Raw genomic sequence first — 21,908 nt, 5'->3', positions numbered from 1 at the left:
GTGGGAGCCCAGGGCCTGGGAGGGGTTGAGGGCCCACCGTTTGCCTTCTCCACTGTGGAATTATTGGATGTTAAATTCTAATTGAGGTAATATTTAAAACTACGGTAGGACATTAACTAAAAGAATAAGTCATACTACTGATTTTCTTTTAATATGCAAAACATTGGCAAGGCACATGAAAAGGACATCAGAACATTAACAACAAAAGGACTGCAGCTGTGGGTACCGAATATCTAAGTTGCTTTTTGATATCAGTGAAGCTAATGCATTAATTGTTAATATAATTTTGCTGCCAGGAAATAGTTGAAAGGCCTGTCCACTTGGTTTAAAATATTATAAAATACAAGTACAAAAATAAATGAAATAATAGCATTCTTTTTTTGAGAGAGAGGGTGGGGGAGGGAAGGAGGGAGAGGGAGAGATTATGAGCAGGGGAGGGTCAGACTTGAGAGAGGGAGAGAGAGAATCCCAAGCAGGCGCAGCACTGACAGCAGACAGTCCAACACAGGGCTTGAACTCATAAATTGTGAGATCATGATCTGAGCCAGAATTGGATGCTCAACCAACTGAGCCACCCAGGCGCCCCAGTGGAGAATCTTAATTACTGATATTGGTAGTTGAGTCTATGGGAATTGATCTTCCTACCATAGCATATTTCATATTTTCAGAATTTTAAAAATGCACTGAGGGGAAAATATGCCTGGCTTTTCACTTTCAAAAAAAATTTGTACTTATTTCCTCTTTTTCTAGTGTACTGAAAAGCCAAGGCAGCAGTTTATGGTCATTCATCCAATTCTATCTCCAGCCTGGTGAAAACGCTTGCAGAAGGAACACAGGTTGAAATGCAGACAAAGCAGGGCAGTGCACAAAAACATTAGCAGAATCAAACTTCAAGCTAATGAGGAACTTGTCAACTTAACATGAAGCTCTTGGGGGCTACCATCTGGTTAAATCAGGATGGCCTAAGCATGCAGAAAGGGGTTAAAAGTATTTGCACCCCAATGTTCAGTACTATCAACAACGGGCAAATTATGGAAAGAGCCCAAATGTCCATCAACTGATGAATGGATAAGGAAAAGGTGTATAGGGGCGCCTGGGTGGCTCAGTTGGTTGCGCATCCGACTTCAGCTCAGGTCACGATCTCATGGTTTGTGGGTTCAAGCCCTGCGTCGGGTTCTGTGCTGACAGCTCGGAGCCTGGAGCCTGCTTCGGATTGTGTGTGTGTGTGTGTGTGTGTGTGTGTGTGTGTGTGTGTGTGTGTGTCTCTCTCTCTCTCTCTCTCTGCCCCTCCCCAACTCATGCTCTGTCTCACTCTGTCTCTCAAAAATAAACGTTAAAAAAAAAAAAAAGAGGTGTATACAGAATGGGCTAGGACTCTGCAATCAGGAAGAATACAATCTTGCCATTTGCGATGTGGACAGAACCAGAGTGTATTATGCTAAGTGAAGTAAGTCAGGAAAAATTTCACATGATTTCACTCCTGTGTAGAATTTAAGAAACAAAACAGATGAACAGAGGGGAAGGGAAGGAAAAAGACGAGAGGGAGGCAAACCAGAAGAGACCCTCGTATACAGAGAATAAACTGAGGGTTGCTGCAGGGGTGTTGGGGGGGGATGGGCTAAATGGGTGATGGGCATTAAGGAGGGCATGGGATGAGCCCTGGGTGTTATAGGTAAGTGACAAATCACTGAATTTTACCCCTGAAATTATTACACTATATGCTAACTAACTTGGATTTAAGTAAAATTTAAAAGTTAAAAAATTTTCTGTTAAAAAAAATCTGATAATTATCTAGGTAATTCCAGAAATGCTGCACCGTCTTATGTGGGTAATTTGGCGGACGACAAAGTTCTCGGTCTAAAGCATGCAGTCGGCTGCCTTGTTTCACCATGTTGCCTCTCCCTGGCGGCTCTAAACAGAGCCAAATATGGAACCAGAAGCAGAGAAGGACGGACGCCGGCAGCACGGCTGCGGGCCAGTCAGCCCTCGCAGTCCTCACAAGGGCCCGTGGATAAATAAACTCAAAGGATGCACGTTGAAACAAATTCCGTAATAAAAGTTTCTGTAAACAGCAGCACACAGATCAAGCCCAGTATGTTAGGATAAAAGAGGTGAAGGACGTTTTAGGAGAAAGCCTTCTCATCTGAGGCCATCTTTCCTTCCCACTTTGTTAACGGCAGTCTCCTCAAATGCCACAATTATTCTCCTTTCTAGAAAAGGGGAGGTCGTGAGGAGGTTCTCCCCTACTCACGTGAGGGGACACACGCTTCGCCCTCCTCAGCTTTGCCTGTGGGACAGTAGGTCTTGGAAGCAAGCAGCCAGAAGCCAGCCGGTAGGGTGGGGTGTGATGGGACCGGCTGGCCTCGAAGCTTCTGCAGAGAGAGATGGGCTCCCGTGCTCCCAGCAAAGAGGCGGCTTGCTTTCAAGAGTGTATACCTTGGGAAGAAAAAGACAGTCTTCTCTTTAAGAATGGGCTAAGGACCACCACCCAAGGCCTTCAAGAGATTCAGCACACAGCTCACGGATGGCTATCCTGTTAAGGCGGATTAGAGAGAAGTATCCAGAATGCTCTGGTGTCTTCGAAGGTGTTCTTTATGTCAAGCAGATCCCCTGGCCTGTAAATGAAGCCCATTTCCGTTTGTTGTGCTGAGAAGGAGTGATCACAGATTTCCGGAGTGATCACAGATTTCCAGACCGAGAAGGAACTCGGTCAAAGCCCCAACTCCCCCATCTAAGGATCAGGGAGCACGAGAGGGTTTCAGGGACTGACACCCACAGGTCTAGGAGGGCAGCAGCTGGTCACACAGGTTTCAGCCCCAAGTATGATCTAGGTGCTGCTAGGTTATTGGCTTCTTCTGATTCATTTAGGTCAAACTTGATATACTTGACATTCGTATCTTAAGTTTATTTATTTTTTTAATGTTTTTTATTTATTTTTGAGAGAGAGACAGAGTGAGCAGGGGAAGGTCAGAGAGAGAGAGAGAGAGAGAGAGGGAGGCATAGAATCCAAAGCAGGCTCCAGGCTCTGAGCTAGCTGTCAGCACAGAGCCCAACACGGGGCTTGAACCCATGAACCGTGAGATCATGACCTGAGCCAAAGCCAGATGCTTAACTGAGTCACCCAGGCACCCCTGAACCCAAAGCATCAGGGAAGGCCCCTCAGCACCTACTAATTGCCTTGTGAGAAGATCAATTAAGGTGCCTCCCAACAGTGAAATACCGTGGTGATAAGTAGTCCTCACCGATCACATAGGAGGGAAAAACCAGTTCTAGAACAAGCCAATTTCTGTAAGAGGCAACCACAGATATTGTTACACCAGCACAGAGAAGAGCAAGACACGCACTCTGGTCCCTTGGCAGTCACCACCCTGGAGAGGGAATTCGGGAGGACCCCCGGTTACAAGTCCCACATCACTAGGATGTGAAAGGTGCACGGAGCAAATACCGCCATTTAAAAGGGAAAATGTCCTCTGTTTTGTGTTCCTTTCCCTACAGGAACTTCAAAGCAGGATTCCGTTTCCCTACTTCTCAAAAAGAACGGTCTTCCCCTCATCGTGATGGCAATTTCCTTTCATAGCGTCCTCAGAAGTGTGGGAGAAACCCTCAGCTCTCCAGCGCCCAGGGGGTCGCGTGGCCCCAGAAGCACTGAGGGCTGCTCAGAATGACTTTGGCGATCCCACCAGACACCCGCACGAGCATGGACCGAACGTGTCGGAACAATCCGACAACCGGAGCTGTAGACCACCGACGGGGTAAGTGCACATCCCAGGATGATGCAGGCATTTTAAAGGATGGATGGGGGGAAGTGGGTCTTAAAAACAGCCAAGGGAGGATTCGCTGAAGATGCCGGACTTAGTGGGGCAGATTGAACAGAGCCCAAAAAGTGAAGAGCTCTGGGGGCAGGGGAGGGAAGGTCTACACTGGAGATGGGCAGTGGGCCCCCTCCCTATGCCCACGGCCCACAGGTGGCTCCAGGTGTGACAAGACCTCCTCCTCCTGCCCTGGAACAGCAGGTGGCCACTGGACCACCAGAGTGTCCCAGGACAGGCACCTCCAGCCCTGAGCAGCCTTTGTCTGTGACCTCCACGTGCCCTCCACTAACCATTTTCATCTGTGCCGCAAGCTGAAAACCTAGTTCCCAAACACTAGGGGTCTCTGGGAAAAGACTCGAAAGATCATGGGGGGCTGGCAGAAGTGGTAAGTTAGGATCCTTTCATGCCTGGAGATCTTTTTTAAATTTATTTAAATGTTTTGTTTTTTTTTTTATTTTTGAGAGACAGAGACCACACGAGCAGGGGAGGGTCAGAGAGAGAGAGAGGGAGACACAGAATCCGAAGCAGGATCCAGGCTCTGAGCTGGCTGTCAGCACCGAGCCCGATGCGGAGCTCGAACCCACAAACTGTGAGATCATGACCCGAGCCGAAGTCAGACTCTCAGCTGACTGAGCCGCCAGCCTATCGAACACCCGCTCTAACAGGGTGCCCACGTGACACTGTCAGACTCGGAAAGCATATTTTCAAACTCAGAGATCATTTATGAATCACTGTGTCTCCCCAGCCTCCCGTTCAAAGAAACCCCTCTTTAAAGAGCCTCAGAAACATATCCATCCATGAAACGCAACTGTATTTCCTGTTAGCTCACCACAATTCTAGTTCTAGGATTTAAACATGATTGCCATCGTTTAAAAAAAATACTATTTGTATGTGGCTGTTCATCCTACGTAGATCTATTTGGTACCATCAAGGCCACAAGGTAAACATAAGGCGCAGGTGATAACTGTGCGAGCCAGAGCGTGTTTTGTGTTACCCGGAAACCTACAGAAAGCCGCATGTTTGCTAGGGGTTGAGGAGTTCTCTCCGTGGTCAGAGAACTGAAGAAAACCCTAAAAATGGAATGGGAAGAGGCTCGCTGACGGCTCACAGATTCCCTATCACCACCATGTAGAAAAAAACTGTGTGTGCGTTTGATGCTTGCAAGGAAAGAAAAACACAGCTTGACGTTGAAAAGCTTTCATTTATAATATGCTGAGCCACGTTTATATCTTGGGAGAAGGTTCATGCGGTGCAGCAACAAAGCAAAATGTTTTCTGAAAAAAAAGCACCAAAGGTCACTAAGTAGCTCCAGACACCGAGCTGAGAGCCTGCAACGGGGAACGGAAAAGCAATGGGGTCTGCAAGAGAGACTTTGGAGTGTTCGGCTTAAGAGACGCAGAAACACTCCAGGAAGACTAGTCTCCCCTTCCTGACTGACCTCCACCCACACCATCGCTCTGCAACTGCCCTCAAACCACCCCCAGGAGTGGAAAGGAGAGGTCAGAGAAAGGCTGGGACCCAACAAACAAGACACAAGGCCAATGGATGGTCCACCAACCCAAACTCAAGCTATAAATCTCTCTGTTGACAAAAGACAGGAGGACCAGGCTTAGCTTCTACATAAACAACCATTGATCCTTTGGCAAAGAGCCAGGCTGCTCACTCCCTTTTCCCTTTGCTCCGAGGTTTTCCGCTTTGGCTATGAGTTGGTATCATGCATGGAGCTTTAAAATTTCTGGATACCAGGTACCCCCACCTCCAGAGTTTCCAATATAATACCTTGGCCTAGCATGCTATATGGACACTAGGTTTTTTTAAACACTCACAAGATGATTCCAATGTGCCATCATTAGATTGCCTTTGGCTCTATGTCGGAAGCAAAGAGTCACCGGAGGGTGAGCAAACCCTGGATCAATGCAGTGATCAGGACCGTGCTTCTTAATGTAACATGTCCAGAAAACACTTAAGGACCTTGTCAAAATGCAGATTCTGTTTCAGATGATCTGGAGTGGGGCCTCAGCATCTGTAGTGATGCCTCGATGGGTCAGAACAGATTATAGCCTCCATCTGACGTCAGCCTAGAGAGCTTCCACAGAAGTGAACGTTATGAACATTACGGTTTAGGTGATTTTAGATAGTTCAAGTCTTTTCTTTCTCCAGTGGTACTGAAGGCACTTAGCTTCCTCGGATCACTCAGGATCACCATGGTGAATAGGGACACTCATGGAAACTACAGTATGTGCATAAAACACCCCCGCCCCAATGCCCAACGTGTGCTGGGGAGCAGGTTATAGGGCTGAATCATGACCTCCCGAAGTTTAATACCGAGCTCCAGTACCTCAGAATGGGCCTGAGAGACAGGAGCTCTGAAGAGATCACGGAGTTAAAATGAGGTCATTAAGATGGGCTGATTCAATAGGAAGTGTTGTCCTTACAGGAGAGAATCTGGTGAAGACGCAAGGAGGTGGCAACGGTCTACAAGCCCAAGGGACCAGTTGTGCCAACACCTTCAGCTCAGCAGGTTGGCGGGGGGGGGGGCGGCTTTGGGGTGTGGGTCCCCTTTGAGAACTTGTCTTACATTTTCAGTCAGTGCCTGTGGAATAGACATTCCTGTTTCTAGCAGTACCTCTCCTTCCCCTCTAAATGCCACTTGTTGGTTTGTGGTTGGCAGGAGGAAAGCAAGGTAACCAGAAGAGTCAGGCCTTTTGGAAGAACGCCCGTGTCCACCCAAGCAAGGCCAGAAGGTGCAAGAGCAAGCTCTAGAAAATATGGAAATTAGTATCATGTTCAATTTTTACAGAATTTGCACACACACACACACACACACGCACACATCCTTCAAATTTTCTCAGAGATCAAATCTCGTTGATGTTGTGTTCTAGGTTCTTCTAATCTCTCAGGAGCTGCCAGCTGTAAATTCCAGGGCAATTTTTTGGAACCTCCTTGCCCCCAAGGAACAGTCTTCATGCGTTCCTATGAAGGCAACCTCTGCCTGGCCGTGCAACTTTTCCACCAAAAAGTCATGAGCCGGTTCATAAAGGAAAACTCCCAACGAAACCTGGGTCTGTTCCTGAGAGCAATGCCAAGTGAGACCAAAGCAAGGGAGCAGCTTAGTGGGGGGGCAGGGGAGGGAAGCCAAGGCACCCCATCTACACCAGCGATTAGACCGCCTCATCTCCACAGCAGCAGCACTGGGCACACACAGCAGGTCACAAAACATGCTGGTGTGGATCGGTCAACCCTCCTATGCTTAGTCTACCCTTTCACCTCCATTTAGTTGATCTCCACAGGATGCCCTCTAGTCCTGAGCAAGTTTTTATATCTTTCTCCTCTTTGCCACGCCCCATAGCATTCCTCCTAACAGGTCAGGTGGTATGTTCCAATCTTTTCCCTTTTCTTTCCCCAAAAGGCCACTAGATTTAGCTTTTCTCCCCTCAGAATATTTCTTCCAACGAGTTCTTTCCTTCACTTTTTTCACAAGCTCACTGTCAGAAGGCATCACTAATAAGTCTTTGTGATCTTTACAGAGGAAATGAGTTGACATTTTAAAAAGGCCCTTCAGACTTTAAATTCAAAGGTTTAATAACTGACACCATGCTTAGTGGAACAGAGAAATGGTAGAATACTTTTTAGCCATCAAAGGAAAAATGTAATGTTGCAACTCCGATTTAGAGTTCCGCCAATAGAAACAGTTTTGATGCATGTTCCTCAAATAGGGACTACCATTTTTGAAGATGAAGTTTTCCACTGTAGAAATTCAAAGAAAATTCATGGAGAGGCGGCTTTGAGTCCACAAAACATGGGATCATCAATATGCATGTCAGGAATTAAGTATGGCTTTAGGGGTGGGGAGAGGAAGATCAGCCTTGGCAAGCCGTGGACAACTCCACAGGCACGGGAAGCCAGGGGTTGGGAGGACGTACAAAAGCAGAAGTTAATGAGATGCCTGGGTGGCTCAGTCAGTTGAGCATCTGACTTTGGCTCAGATCGTGACCTCATGGATCATGGGTTCAAGCCCCGTGTTGGGCTCTGTCCTAATTGCTAGCTTAGAGCCTGGAAACTGCTTCAGATTGTGTGTGTGTGTGTGTGTGTGTGTGTGTGTGTGTGTGTGTGTGTCTCCCTGCCCCTCCCCTGTTCACACTCTCAAAAATAAACAAATGTAAAAAAAAATTTTTAAATAGTACTCAACTACCTGCAGTAAAATCAACTTTTAGAACATGGATAAGTTACATCCAGTTAGAGTATTCGGGATGAAGACTTCGTGAGGGGGAGGACAGAGTTCCAAACAACAATAAAGGAGATCAGGAAACCAAGTCACAAAGATGCGCCAACCAGGAGATCCAAAGGGAACAGAAAAACAAGGACCTAAAGATGAAGCTGACCAAAGGCCCCTAACGTCACCTTCCTGAGACCTTAGATCCATGGGTGAGGTTCTAGATGGAGAACCCCACTCCCAGATTTTGCGTGAAGATGCTCTCTGGAAGTTGACAAACTTTCTATCAAGAGCCAGATGGTAAAGATTGGAGGCTTTAGGGGCCAAGTGAGGTATTTGTTGCATTTTTTTTTTTTAACTCTTTAAAGATCTACAAAGCATTCGCAGACCAGGAGTTGTATAAAACATGCCAGGTGCCCTACTTCACTGATTCCTGCTCTACACCAAACTCCCAGAGCCAGATCCCAGAGCACAGGGGCCTCTCCCGGCCTCCTGTGGGTTTGTGACCAGCCACTGCCAGGCTGACAGCTGCCCTTACCTTGCCCCAGAGGCTGGAGGGCCTCACCCCAACAGGGCAAACCCAGAACAGCCCACAAACATGGCCAAGAAAGAAAAATTGAGAACAGAGGTGAAGGTGAACAGATGCAGTCCAGGTTCCTGAAATCCTGAGGCATCGGGAAAGAGGGTCCCGTCTGGGCTCCGCCAGACTGAACAAGGCAGTATGTTCACGCATCCAAGCTCCCACCCTGCACTTTGAACTTGAATCCGGAAAGATGCGCTGCTTAGCGCTGCTCAAAGGGGATATGTGCAGACCTCCCACCACCCCTCGCCCTCCTCGACCCTCCCCCCCCATCTCAAGAGGAAAATTGTCCAGAAGTGTCAGCTCCAACGACGATGACCCAGGACGGGCCAGGACAACGAAGGGACGTGGGTCGGTCCTTCTCAGGACTATCTGCACCAAGTATCCACTGGCAAACGGGAGGGCGGCGCGAGCAGAGAACTGGCTATTTGTTCCCGGTGGGCCCATTCTGATGCTATCGTCCACCCCGTGGAGCAAAGAGCCAGAGAATTCAGCTCTTTAATGCTTTCCCATTCCAGCAATTCTGGAGACAGACTCAGAGCACACGCTGACTTCTCACTGTGCCTATGCAGGACTTTGCTTCCCCCCAGCCCTGGGTTCTCGGGTTCCTGCTTGGCGGGGTTCCTTTGCTGACAGGATATGGCTGGACCACAGGAAGCTCATGGGCCCCCAAAACGTGACCTCAATCAGACGGGTGCCAAAAATGTCCCCAGAGACAAGAACTTGAAATTCCTTTACAGAAAGAAGTGGAATTAAAATCCCTAAGTTCTAAGAGGGTAGAGGTGATTTTGCTGCCTTTTATGCAGAGTCCCTGGCACCATGCTTGACACATAGGGACTCTAGTATTTGCTGAATAAGTGACCCAAAATTGTCGGTAAAACTTTAAAATCGGTCAGTAGCTTTGTGTGTGGGGGAGGGGGGGAACCTGGCTTGAGAAGCCACAGACCTCAGAGTTGCTTATGTTTTTAGGCCCCCAAAGAAAACCAATAAACAGGGCAGAGCCCTTTGTTGTCTGGATAGTCAACAGAGCGCCTGATGCAGGCAAGAGCCACGAACTCACAAAAGCAGGAGGGGTCCCCGCTGAGCAGGGGCGGTGGAAGGCTGGGGAAGCTGAAGTCACTGACAAGGAAACCACCGATTGAAATGCAAAGTTTGAGAAGATAGAGCATTCTAGAATAAAGAGGGCGTCTGCTTTTTCTGGGTGCACCCACACAGCTTTGCTTAGAAAGGATGAAGTTAATGTAGGAAGTCAGGCATCAATGACTTCAGGGACAATGAGCAGGGCAAATGGACCCATCTCAAAGGGCACCCCGGAGAAAACCCAGCCTTTTGTGGTAAATTCAATGCTTAGTTGTTTCCTATCACTTTGCGTTGTTTCTCTGAGAAGGGGTGAAAAGCGATACAGGACCCTGCTCATTGGCCGATACGTTCCATCCTCTCTGCTTCCCACACCTGTTCTTTGGCTGAGGATAAACGTGGAAGGGAGCAGGATCCCCTTTAAAACTGCAATATCCCACTTCAAAGCCAGGGTCTACAGGACAGTTAGCTATAGGCAGGACCCCTCCCCCCATCCTCTTGTAGTAGCAAGAGCATGGCATTAGTCATAGCTTCCAGAATCAGCACCTATGACACAGTAGTTAAAGCAGGTCAGGCAGAGGACCAATGAAGGCAATGGTGGCACCTCCCAGCAGTGCAGGAAATTCGGGGTTCTTTAAAAAAAAATAAAGACTTCTAATCCCTCAGGCTCTGAAAAGGAGGCATACCTGGATAGGATAGCATCAAGACTTCTAGAACGCCTGATAAGGTCAACTTTCATTCGCTTGTAACATTCAGGCAAGCGAATACTTGACAAGGTATGTGACACATTCTGAGGACAAGGTCATAGACAAGGGAGGGGACAGACGCTCCAATGCCCTCGTGGGTGGACCATCCAGAACAGAGAGGCAAAAGTGGGGACAAGTGGGCTGAGGACCAGAGGATCTGCTTCCTAGTCTTCCGGTCTCTGCCAAGAGCAACCTTCGTGACTCCAAACAAGGCACACGTCTTTAAGATGCATTACGTAGTCAGGAAGCAAGAAGCAAAAACCTGTTCTTTGTGACGTTTCCCAAGGCACCAGATTTCTGGGTTTCCCCACGTTTGGAAAGACCTCTAAAAGCTGTGTCCAGGGGAATAGAGACACTTTCCAGAAGGGACAGGAGTTTTTTCTTCCCAAGAACTTCTACCGTCATGTCCAAACCTCAGTGAATGTCAGATAAGCATTACTATGTGCATTCAACATGCCAAACATAATTCAGTAGTGATCATAAGTGGTGATTAAGTACTTTACATATATCAGCTCATTTAAATCTTCGAGGTAACCCTGTGTCTCCAGTGCTAATGAGGATCTTCATTTTACAAAGGAGACCACTAGAGCAGGTTAAGAAACTGTTCAAAGTCACAAAACAATGGAGTCGGGTTGGGATGCCAACTGGGATAGTTTGTTACTACGTAGAATGACCTCCATGACATCCATAGGAGCTCGGTGACCTACTGAATCGTGCATTCTAGAGTCCTTCTCCAACACAGCCTCAGCTAGAGTCGTCCACCTAGCAGTGTAGCCCCTAAGTGACTGTGCTGTCCTCCAAAGCCCAAGTGACATATTTGCACAACTATCACATTAACTTCCACATTTTATCAGGATTTGGCAAATGATCCAACAGGATTTTACATTACAGAAAAGTGGGGTTTTTGTGTCCCTAGGTCATTAGCTCCAAGGAGAGGACCCTAAGGAGGGAGAAAAAAAAAAAAAAAAGGTAGTTCCTAAGGAGACCCTACAGGATGACAATACCACTGAGGGCCGGCTACGGGCCTTGTAGCCACAAAACAGTCACATCCACTGCAAATTAAACACCTAATATTGTGGTAAAGGGACTTTCTCTTGCCCAGAAAGCCATCCCTAGCGGCTTCTCTCCCCACCTCCCCCCATTCTGGATAATACAGCATGATTTATAGGACTTTGAATTGAATCGTCAATCATTGTGTATTGGTTTCAAAGACGTTGGCCTAAAACTCATGTCTATAAACAGACCAGAGATGTTATTTTATATACATTCTGTAAGGTTGTTTTAAGATCATAACAGATCCTCGATTAGGAGTCAGAAAAGTTAGATGTTATTCGGACAGAGCCTCACTCAAAAAAAATTGGATTTTCTGGACATTTCCTACATCATGGATTTTCATTTTTCCAAAAGCCTTCAACTTGTTGTTTTATGGATGTGCCCAGTAAATGAGAGGTAGACACATTTTGTTCAAAGCTACATAGTGCGGGAAAGAAAAGTCAACTTGTGGGAAAACTTAACAGCCACAGGGGGTCACACCATGATAAACATGTGCGCTCTCTTTGGCTAAATTTAGAGTCTGAGGGAAGTCAGAGTTGGTGTGTACTCCACCAGTAAAGTCACGCTCTGCATCAGATTAGCACACTCAATACCCCAACCTGCACTCTAAACAGTCACGGGTATTTATTCATTCAAGTGTTTGAACTTGAGGGCACTTGGCACAACGCACACTGGGGTGGAAAGCCTCTAGAGACAGATCCTATGATGGAGAGGAAATCCTTCAAGGAGAGAAAGCTGTACACATATGGACCAATGGTATGACAGGGGTCAGATGAAGTCCATTGTTTAAGACCAATCAGGGGCAGTGGTAATTTAAGAAAAAAAAACCCACGAGTCATGGTGAAGGCATCTATCCAACCATGTTTTCTGAATATATAGCCATCTGAATTTATAGTCTTCTTAGATCCCAGAAACTTCTGCCTCATCGGGAAGATGGGTCCGGGATGATGAAAGGGCCTGGGTCCAGACTGAAGTCGGGCAAACCTGGGTTTGAATCTTGGCTCCCACGTGTATTAACTTTGCAACCCCAACCAAGTGTGCTTAATCCAAGTTTACGGTTCTTGCCCCGTAAAACTAAACTACAAAAGCCAGTAGCTTTGAGGACTAGAGATGGTGTGCGTGGAGTGCACGGAACAGTACTGGACCCCAAGTCCTCGGGTTGTCATTCACTAGAAGGCTAGCATGGCTAGGTGCTGCTCGGATGAAACTGTGTGAATCAAGTAGGGCACAGGTAGTGAGAGAAGGATCCAGAACCCCTTTCATTCTTTTAGGGTTCCATGTGCTTTTATGAATAACAGATCTGAGTAGTATTAAAATGAAGGCAGAAAAGAGTAAAATCCTTCGCTCACTTTTTAAGTCACGGGAGATCATTTAACTAGTTCAGGAGGGACTTCTGCAGTTCACTGGTGCTGAAAAAAAACGTTCAAAGGACAAGTGGTAAAGAGGAGAGACCATCTGTCTGCATTCCCTAAGCAACCTGGCTCCTGTACTTAAGCTTAACTCAGGGTCAGCCAAGAGGTGAAGGGTCTGGTTTCCCAGAAGGATGGTTCTTTCAGTGTTTGGTTAATGCAGCAGGAGCACAACGTGTGCACCTGCAGAAGCCTCGTGCTCCTCGAAGGATCGGTCTAAGTGGGTTTGCACGGGGACCAAGGTGAAGACTGGTTTCTAGGAAAGTGCTTAACCTTTCATGCACCTGCACGAACACACAGGTTCCGATTCAGGAGGTCTGGGGCAGGCCCCGAGACCAACAAGCCCCTAGAGGATCCTGGTTTCCAGATCACTTGGGAGTAGCAAGGTCTACAGGGCTGGGCCCCTCAATTTACAAACCAAGCACAATATTCCTGCATCCTTGGGCCTCAAAGCCATCAGCGGCAGCAACTGCCAACCTTAGACTTGACTTCTAGAACTTAGTGTTTTCCTAGTCTAAAGCAAGCGGAGTATACACAACTCTAGGTTTCCATAAACAAAACAAGATATTCACAGGGACCATTAACCCATGTTTCCCAACAGCCACTTCCCCCTATTCCACTCACCCTCCCCCAGAGCAATGCTCCTTACTTTTCTGTGACGGAAAAGAGCCTTTGCATCAGCCCTCTTAAGTGTTTTCATTAACAGCTATCCAAAGAACCAGCTTGTCAAGACACGGATAGGGTCTCTTGAGTTTTCGTGTAGAAGAAACACGATTTTTAAAAATCTGGGGAAAGCGACAGTAACAGCATAATGAAGTCAACTTAGGACACTGATCAGGCACCCGTGGTTTCTGAAAATTGGACATGCTTCTCTAACAGCCACTGATTTACGTGCAGACTGACCTTCAGGGACTGAACAAATGAGTAAACCATCTCAGGGACACTTTTCCTCGTTAAGTTAGAGGCTTTGTGCCGGGTTGATAGGAAAACAACGTGTCCTGGTACTGGGGTCATGTGAAATGACATACAGGGCTAGCGCAGGGCAAGCAATCCTGGTGCCCACACCCTCCAGTCATCTCCCTGGCTGGGGGACCTTGCTGATGCGGTTAACCTCTTCAAGCCTTTACACCTGCAAACTGAACCCACCCCTGAAGAAGGCCGCCCTTCCCAAGCCCAGGGAGTAGGAATTCACTTAAATGATGGGGGTCAGTCCACTGTCAACAGATTTTCAACCACAGTACACAATGTAACCGATTACCAGTGTTTGTATCATTGAACTCGCAAGCCCTGGAAACACATGGGAGCTTCTGAGCCTATGAAAGGTTTCTGCAGCTGAAAACACGGATTCATCTATTACCAAGCTTTTTTCCAAATTCACTCTGGGGGACTGCTGTGTTAGCTTGTGCTACACACCGTTTATCCTGGCACCCCAGAGTGTAGGACCCCCAAGGACAGTGTGGCGTGACTGATCCCACGATCTTGCACGGCACCTTTAAAAAGCAATTCGTGTTAACGGGCACGGGTTTCCCATCCAGAGAAAGCCGAACTCCACGGTGAAAACGAACCAACCCTCAAACCTCTGAAAGGTTCCGAGCAGGAACAGTGATTCGCTTTTGTTAATAAGAACCACCTGGGAAGTATATCCCAATCAGTTAGGTTTCCTGATCAGGGGCAATTTTAACAAGCACCCAGGTCACCTGTGGACTGCGTTTTCAGGAAATCTCTGCTCATGGCTCAATCTTGACGTTGTTTTTGCTCAACACAAGATCCACGGCCTGCACGCCTCCCCGGTCCTTTTGCCCACGGAGACCGTGACAGAGCCCCACGCTGTCCCGGCGGAAGGTGAAAAGACACCCCGTGCCCCAGCATTTACTTGTCAACTTTGCTAAACAAGACGCGAACGCAGCCAGCCTTCTTTGCGGTGCGTGGCGCACAGTTTCATACCCACAATCCAATCCACTTACAAACTTTGTCTCTTCCTCCCAGATCGCTACCATGCAAAGTATTCCAGGAAGCGGCAAACCCCTCGGGGTCTTAGGTGCTCACTTGGTCGCCGCTTGTGGCTTTGGCCCGAAAGCTACACCAGAAGTTTTGCGCCCAGGAACTCCGAAGCGAACGCCTCTCCAAACCCCTCCTCTGCGGAGCCGCCTTCCCGACCCGCCGGGCAGGGTGCGCCACGGCGGACTCGGCGGAGCCCCGGGACTTACCTGAAACACGTGGTGAGCTCACCCGAGGACTTCAGACACGGGTATTTCGTCGTGGCGATCTTGTTTTCCGAGCAGATCTCCCTAAAGAAGGAAGGTTGGGGCGACAACTTCGCTCGCTGGCCGCGGGAGAGCGGGACGCGCGAGGGTGGCAGGGAGCAGCGTCCGGCGCGCCCACCAGGCGCTGGTCCCCGAGCGGATTCGGGGGCTGGGCCACTCAGGGGTGGGAGTGGGGGGGTCCGCGCGTACGCGAACCGAGCCCCAAAGGCGGCAGTAGCAGGGAACGCAGACCCACTGACTGGGGACCCCGGGCAGGGAGCGGAGTTTAACGCCGCCCGGCCAGCCGAGCACCCAGCCCGTGCCGGCGGGAACCAGGGTACCGCCCGCACCCCGAGAGCCGGGCGCGCACGGCGCCGGCAGCGCTTACCTGTCGCGGTCCTCGGGTTCCTCCCGGTAGCTCCACGTGTGTCCCAGCGCCAGGAGCAGCAGCAGCGGACCCAGGCTCCTGCCCAGCTGCCCCCTCGCCACTCCTCCCCGACTCGGAGGCGGCGGCACCATCGGGGAAGCTCGCGGCCTCTTCCCGGCGCCGGAGCTCGCTCCCCGCCTGCGCCCGGCTTGTCCGCGGCCGCTGCCTTCCCTCCTCCCGGCAGGGGGCGCCGGAGGACAGGGGCGTCAGCGCCACCTGCGCGAGGCACGGGGCCGGAGGGTGTCGTGGGGCCCGGGATCAGGCCCGGAGTGGGTGCAAATTCCGCCGAGGGGCGGGTACACGGGTCGCCTGCGGTGCACGGCCGGCGCGAGGGTCGCGGGGGTCTAAGCCGTCTCGCCCGGGATGTTCACTCCGGATCCACAGACTCGCCGGACTCGACTTTGGGCTGCGCCCTCCCCTCTGTCCTCTTCCCGAGCTGGGAGGGCAGGGCAGGGCGCGCAGAGCCGGCGGCTGAGTGCATCTCGCTCCAGGGTCGCCCGACCTCGAGGAGGAGGAGGAGGAGGAGGAGGTGGAGGAGGAGGAGGTGGAGGAGGAGGAGGAGGAGCTGGCTCGCACCCCCCCGGGAGAGGGCGGGGGAGCCCAAGGGTTAATCAGCCTCCTTCCCGGCGTCAGGTCACTTCTGAAGTCCAGGGCAGGCATGCGGCTGCCTTTCCCCCTCCAGCGCCTACGCCGTGCTTTCCCGCCACCCCGGGCTTCTCCCCGCAGGATCCAGGAGGAAGGAGTCGGGAGGCTGCGGCGCCTCTCCACGCCCCGAGACGGCGCAACCACCAGGGCGTAGTAGCCTGTCTTCCTTCTGACCGTAGAAAGTCTCTGATCGCTTACTTTTGTGCGTAAGGCTGCTATTTTCTTCCTAGCCCGCGGTGGAGACAAGTAAGGCGCTCCCAGCGCCTCTTCGGGGCGGGGGGTTCTTATAGTCTTTTGCCCTAATTGGCTTTCGTGCTGTTTCCACGCCACGTGGGCCAGCACACGGGAGCGCTGGAATCTCCTGGAAGACCCGGTGAGACGCGGAGCGGTCGTTAAGCGCCGGCCTGCAGCGCAGCGGTGTTTACGCGCGCGGAGCCGGAACCAGCCGGTACCGTTTGGCGACGACCGTAATTCGTCACACCTCTGCGTCTTAACGCTTTGTTGAACGTCAGGAGTTTTTCTGCGCCTGTTAAGGAAACTCTCGTGGCACGGACGTGCTGGACGGAGCCAGCAAGCGGTCGTGGCCCAGGCAAGAGCACGAGGTTGGAAAGCCTCGCCTCTAACGCACGCGTGGCTTGCTGCGGCTGCCGGACGGAAAGTAACGTGTTCACAAGTCACGGGTGTGAGCAGGTGCTTAGATTCAGCATATTCCAGTCAACTGAGAATTACGATGCGTATCACGGAGACCTTGACATTTTTAATAGCAAGGGCGTCTTCCTCCCTTTGTAGAATGCTTTTATATTTTCCAAAGGTTTTTCCACATTCACGAAGGTGAATTTTATTTGATACACTATCCCTGGAACCCAGGAGTCTGATTTCTTAGTTGAGCGAGGTGGTTTTCCCTGCACATCTTACACAGAGACAGCAGACCATAAAACAGACTTGCGCTACACACAAGAAGTAAATTTTCACGTAATAATTCGGAAGACGCTTTCAGAAGCTTGCTAAAGCGGAGAATGAGGATCCTAGGGTTGGAGGGGAGGGGGGAGAAAGAGAAAAGAAACCCTGGATTCAAATCCAGGCTGTTTGGCTTCCTAGGTAGGGTACCTACAAAGTGACTTTGGGCAACTTAATTTTTCTGAAACTTTTTTTTTCTCATCTGCAAAATGTTTGTGGTTGGTTGGTTGATTTCCTTTTTATTTTTAAGAGAGAGGGACCTGGGAAGTGGGGTGAGGAGAGAGAGAATCTTAGGCAGGCTTCACACTCAGCTCAGAGCCCATCTCGGGACTCCATCCCAAGACAGGGGCAGGGATCATGAGCTGATCTGAAATCAAGACTGGAATGTTCAACGGACTGAACCACCCAGGCACCCCTATGAGTTTTAGATGAGGCCATGAATATAAAGTAATTTTAAAATGCCCAGCATGTATTACATGCTCAGCAGACATTAACTATTAGCATTTTTCACATAATTATTGCACAAGTGGTTTTTCTTTTCAATTTTTAACGTTCTAGTTTTTTCTGCTTTCTAGATAAGTAGAGGTTTATCTCCCAACAGTCGTTCGGGTTTCTAAGAAGGGAACCTCTGTAAGCACAAGAAAAAGTAAGGCATCCTGGGACTCGTGAAAATTGTATCACTTTAGATAGCATCCCAACCCTGATTACTTTCCATCTTGCAGGGAAGATGCTGTGCTGTAGGAAGTTCTGTTTGTATTTTATTACCATTACTCTATTCTGATATTTTGCAATATTTTTCTCAGTTTTACTTGTTTTGTTTTCCTATTGTTGCATTGTGGATGTCAGTACTACAAACAATAGAATGGCGGGGGAGAGCAGTTATTACGTTCGTTAAATAGTTAATAAGCCACACATGGAGACTTGCCGCCTTGCAGACAAAGTAATTCGGGATGCAGAATGGTAAGAGCAAAACCACATAGTTATGCACAGCCGTGTGGCAGGAGATTGGGGACAAAGCCAGCTTTGCCGCCCCCTTATTTTCAGCCCACTAGCCTGAGCACCTATGACAGCGAGGCACCAGAGTCTGTGCTGGGGCCAAGCAGTCAAGCCCAGCTTTGCCTGAGGAGGAAATCCCAAGAGTGGGTGGTCAGAGCATTTCTGGAAAAGGTGAGCTGGAGCAGATACCTGGAGAAAACCTTTGCCCGGAGGCCTGGAATTTAAGCTCCTTGGCAGCTACTGATAGCACGAGGTTTAGGGTCAGCCTGGGGGGGCTGGGCTGGAGAACACGACCAAGCAGAGGGAGGTGAGATGGCCTTTGTACGGACACCAGTCCGCCCCAAAGTTAAACACTGCTGCAAAAGACATAACGTACATTTGCTCAGGCTGCAGCCTGCATGGGAGATGTCAGGAAACAGAACGGTAGAGACCTCCAGTCTTGGATTTTCTTTCCTGACGCCCTCATTCTTTTCCCGACTGTGCGCCAGCTCCCCACTCCCTAGCTTTACCCCTACAATCTGCCCCTTCCCTCACTTATGAAACATTGGAGGAGAGGCCTCACCTACTGCCTCCTTCACAGGAGTGCTGCAAAGATTAATGATAGGGGCCTAAATGCTCCTCAGGGGAGTCTCTGCATGATTATTTCTTTTCAGCATCCTGCTCTCTGCGAGGTTTTCCATATAGACCTGTCAGCTCCCCTGAAACAAACCAGACAGAGGATCGCTCCACAGTTTACCATGTCCCGGGACGTGGCGCTGGGTCTAGGGCATGAATGTGCAGACTCAGCTGTAGGTTAGACTCCCCAGTGGACTGGGCTATTGAGTGTAGGGGGCAGCGTGGAGGGAGACGGCTTAGCTGGAGAATCTAGATGCCAGCATACGAAAGCGAAGTGAAAGGAAAAAATAAATAAATAAAACTTGGGTATAGGGCCCTTCTAAATGAGACCAATGACCTTTTCCGCTCATTTCTGAGGGACTCTACTCACTTATTGGGAGAAAATAGAAAAGAGATCAGTAAAACAGATAAATTACTGTAAGAAACAGAAGCTATCCATTGAGGGCACAGCTCATTTCATTTTATTTGTTTACTTTTTTTTTTTTTTATAAAAAAGGATTTGTGGTGGCTGTCAAAAAAACATACTCTTTTACGGTGTGTCTATTTCTCTATATTATATGCATTATGTCTCGTATGTTCTATACAGAATTGAGTAAGATTAGATAAAGCAATTAAGGCCAAGGAAAAGCCAGGATAAATAATAAAATGAGGCTGAAGTTAGTTGGCAGGATCATCATACAGGAAGTCCTGCGCTGAACTCGGAGCAGATCACAAGTCAGTTCTCAGATTCTCAGATGTCAATTCAAGATGATTCCATGATCAGCTACAAAATTCAAGGTAGCTGTAAAGGAAAAGAAAAAAAAAAAAACCTACAGATTTTTTTTTTCCTGTTAGTCTCCCTGAAATATGGCAACAATCCTCTGTCAGGTAAAAGCCTTCTCATAGAAACAAGCGTCACCAAGTGTGGGTACAGTTCCTACTGAATTTGAGGGACACACATACACTATAACATCCCCCAAATAAACAGGTGGCCCTGTCACTTTTCCTTCAGTTTCAGTTTTGATCCCGCTCCAGCCAGGTTGGCTTAGAGAAACAGGGTTAAGTGAACAGTGGAAAGTGTTTAAGTGTGCCATTGTGAGGAAATGCCGTAGGCAAGAAGACTCAAACATGTTAACACAGTGAAAGGATTTTAAAGCCCTCGTTTTTTTTGGGGTGTGTGTGCCGTCTTTGCACTTAGTCTGCCCTCGTTTTAACTTGCACAAATTCTGAACATACAGTGAAGCTGTGGATCTCTGGAATTTTCTCCCAGGACAGGAAGAAACGTCGGATTCCTATGCCCAAGACAGGATCACAATTTTTGCCAAACTTTGAAATGAAACTGATTTTAAAAGACTAGTTAGCCCACATGTAGATAGGCTGCTAAAAGAAAATTGTACAAACGATGAAAAAAAAAGTGAGAATTTGGTTGGATATCTAAAAAACAAATCAAGAAATGTCTTTCATGTGATTTGGATGTTGTGTTCTTACACACACACGTGCGCACACATACACGCACACACACTGAGTTTCTGTCTGGGGTGTCCCCCAAAGGAGGAGCTTGTTGAAACACTAGGAGTTGGCAGTCTCCTAGACCCATCGAGTTGTAGGATCAGAACCTGGGTTTCTAGAAGTGTGTTCTAACACCACTCAACTCTGCAGCTCTTTCTGGGACAAATGGAGACTGCCACCTATGGAGCGGAGATGGCCCCATCTCTTGGGTCCCCACAAGCATACACGAGGAAGGATAAGGGGCCAGAGCTACAGGTAGGACCGCTGGCTCACACCATGTGATCTCTGGTCAAGTAAATGGCATTAGAATGATCCCAGGGTTGGGGTGCCTGCATGGCTCCGTGGGTTAAGCATTCAACTCTTGATTTCAGCTCAGGCCATGACCTCACAGTTCACGGGCTCAAGCCCCCACTGGGCTCTGCATTGACAGCACAGAGCCTGCTTGGGATTCTCTCTTTCCTTCTCTCTCCGCCCCTCCCCCCCAGATTAAAAGTAAATAAACTTAAGGATTATCTCAGTATTTATGAGCTGATTCCTTTGAGCGCCAGCCAATCGAATACACAATACACTGGACTTTATTTTTGTGGAGCCAACTCTGTTTATATCCCTTTCCTCCATGGTGTTAGGAGTTCCTATTTAACATTTATTGAGAACTGGGAGGTACTCAGCTCAGTAATATGATATCAAGCCAATTTGACAGGTAATAAGAAGGTTGACCTTAAAAGTTTTCCAATCGGAGCCAAAATGCCCTTCAGGATATCTTGGTGGAATAAAGATAATTATTACCCAGGCTAGCAGATCACAAGTACTTACTATAATCTATAATTAAAAGATACTTTTCCTCTGGATATGAGGTTGACTTGACATCCCTCTTTAATTTTTTATGTTTATTATTGAAACAGAGAGAAACAGAGCATGAATAGGGGAGGGCAGAGAGAGAGGGAGACGCTGAATCTGAAGCAGGCTCCAGGCTCTGAGCTGTCAGCACAGAGCTTGATGCAGGGCTCGAACCCGTGAACCGTGAGATCATGACCTGAGTTGAAGTTGGATGATTAACCGACTGAGCCACCCAAGCACCCCAACCTCCCTCTTTAAAAAATGGACTTATAGAAATAGCATTCAGAAATGGGAAGAAACTAGACTTAAAAATCAGATTTCCCTAGGTTTAAAATCTAGCTTACAGCATAAAACCTCTGTGACTCTGATTGAATTGTGATCCTCTGGGGCTCAGTTTATCCATATATAATATAGAAACAACAATTTTCGACTCCTACGATTGTTGAAAAGAGTGACAGATATGACATGCCCATCGCAGCAGAATCATGAATGATGGCTACTATTATTTTAATTGTTTCTCTCCAAAGATGTTGATGCAAGTGTGGTGGGCCATCCAGCCCGTCAGCTCTAGTTCGCTTCCACAACAGATAGCTTGTGAGGTGGGTGGCCAAGACTAGAGACATCATGTCACAGAAGAGACGAGGTCGCAGACCTGACAGTGGTGTCATTTCCACATGCTTGAACTAGTGGGTCAAGTCCACTAACCGTCGCTAGAAACGGGAATGTATATACTTCTCCTTGGAGAATTCCCTATGCGTCTAAGTGCCGTGTGTCTGATTTTTATATATTTTTTCCAAGCTTAAGTTTATT

At 48.5% G+C, this 21,908-nt stretch overlaps 1 protein-coding gene across 1 annotated transcript in view; it reads right to left on the bottom strand.

Moving 5' to 3' along the window:
* Positions 1-16,052, bottom strand: part of CCBE1 (collagen and calcium binding EGF domains 1) — a 244,836-nt gene extending 228,784 nt beyond the window's left edge. Inside the window, exons 1-2 of the mRNA XM_029921543.1 lie at positions 15,522-16,052; positions 15,098-15,178 (exon numbers count right to left, since the gene is read on the bottom strand). Of these exons, the coding sequence (XP_029777403.1) occupies positions 15,098-15,178; positions 15,522-15,652 (212 nt within the window). The 5' untranslated portion in view covers positions 15,653-16,052. The remainder of the gene's footprint in view (positions 1-15,097; positions 15,179-15,521) is intronic.
* Between the last annotated feature and the right edge of the window lie 5,856 nt (positions 16,053-21,908).

The sequence above is a fragment of the Suricata suricatta genome, chromosome 14 (assembly GCF_006229205.1).
Source record: "Suricata suricatta isolate VVHF042 chromosome 14, meerkat_22Aug2017_6uvM2_HiC, whole genome shotgun sequence".
Lineage (NCBI taxonomy): Eukaryota > Metazoa > Chordata > Mammalia > Carnivora > Herpestidae > Suricata > Suricata suricatta.
The sequence above is the reverse complement of the archived record's forward strand: the minus strand, read 5'-3'. Positions and strand labels throughout refer to the sequence as shown.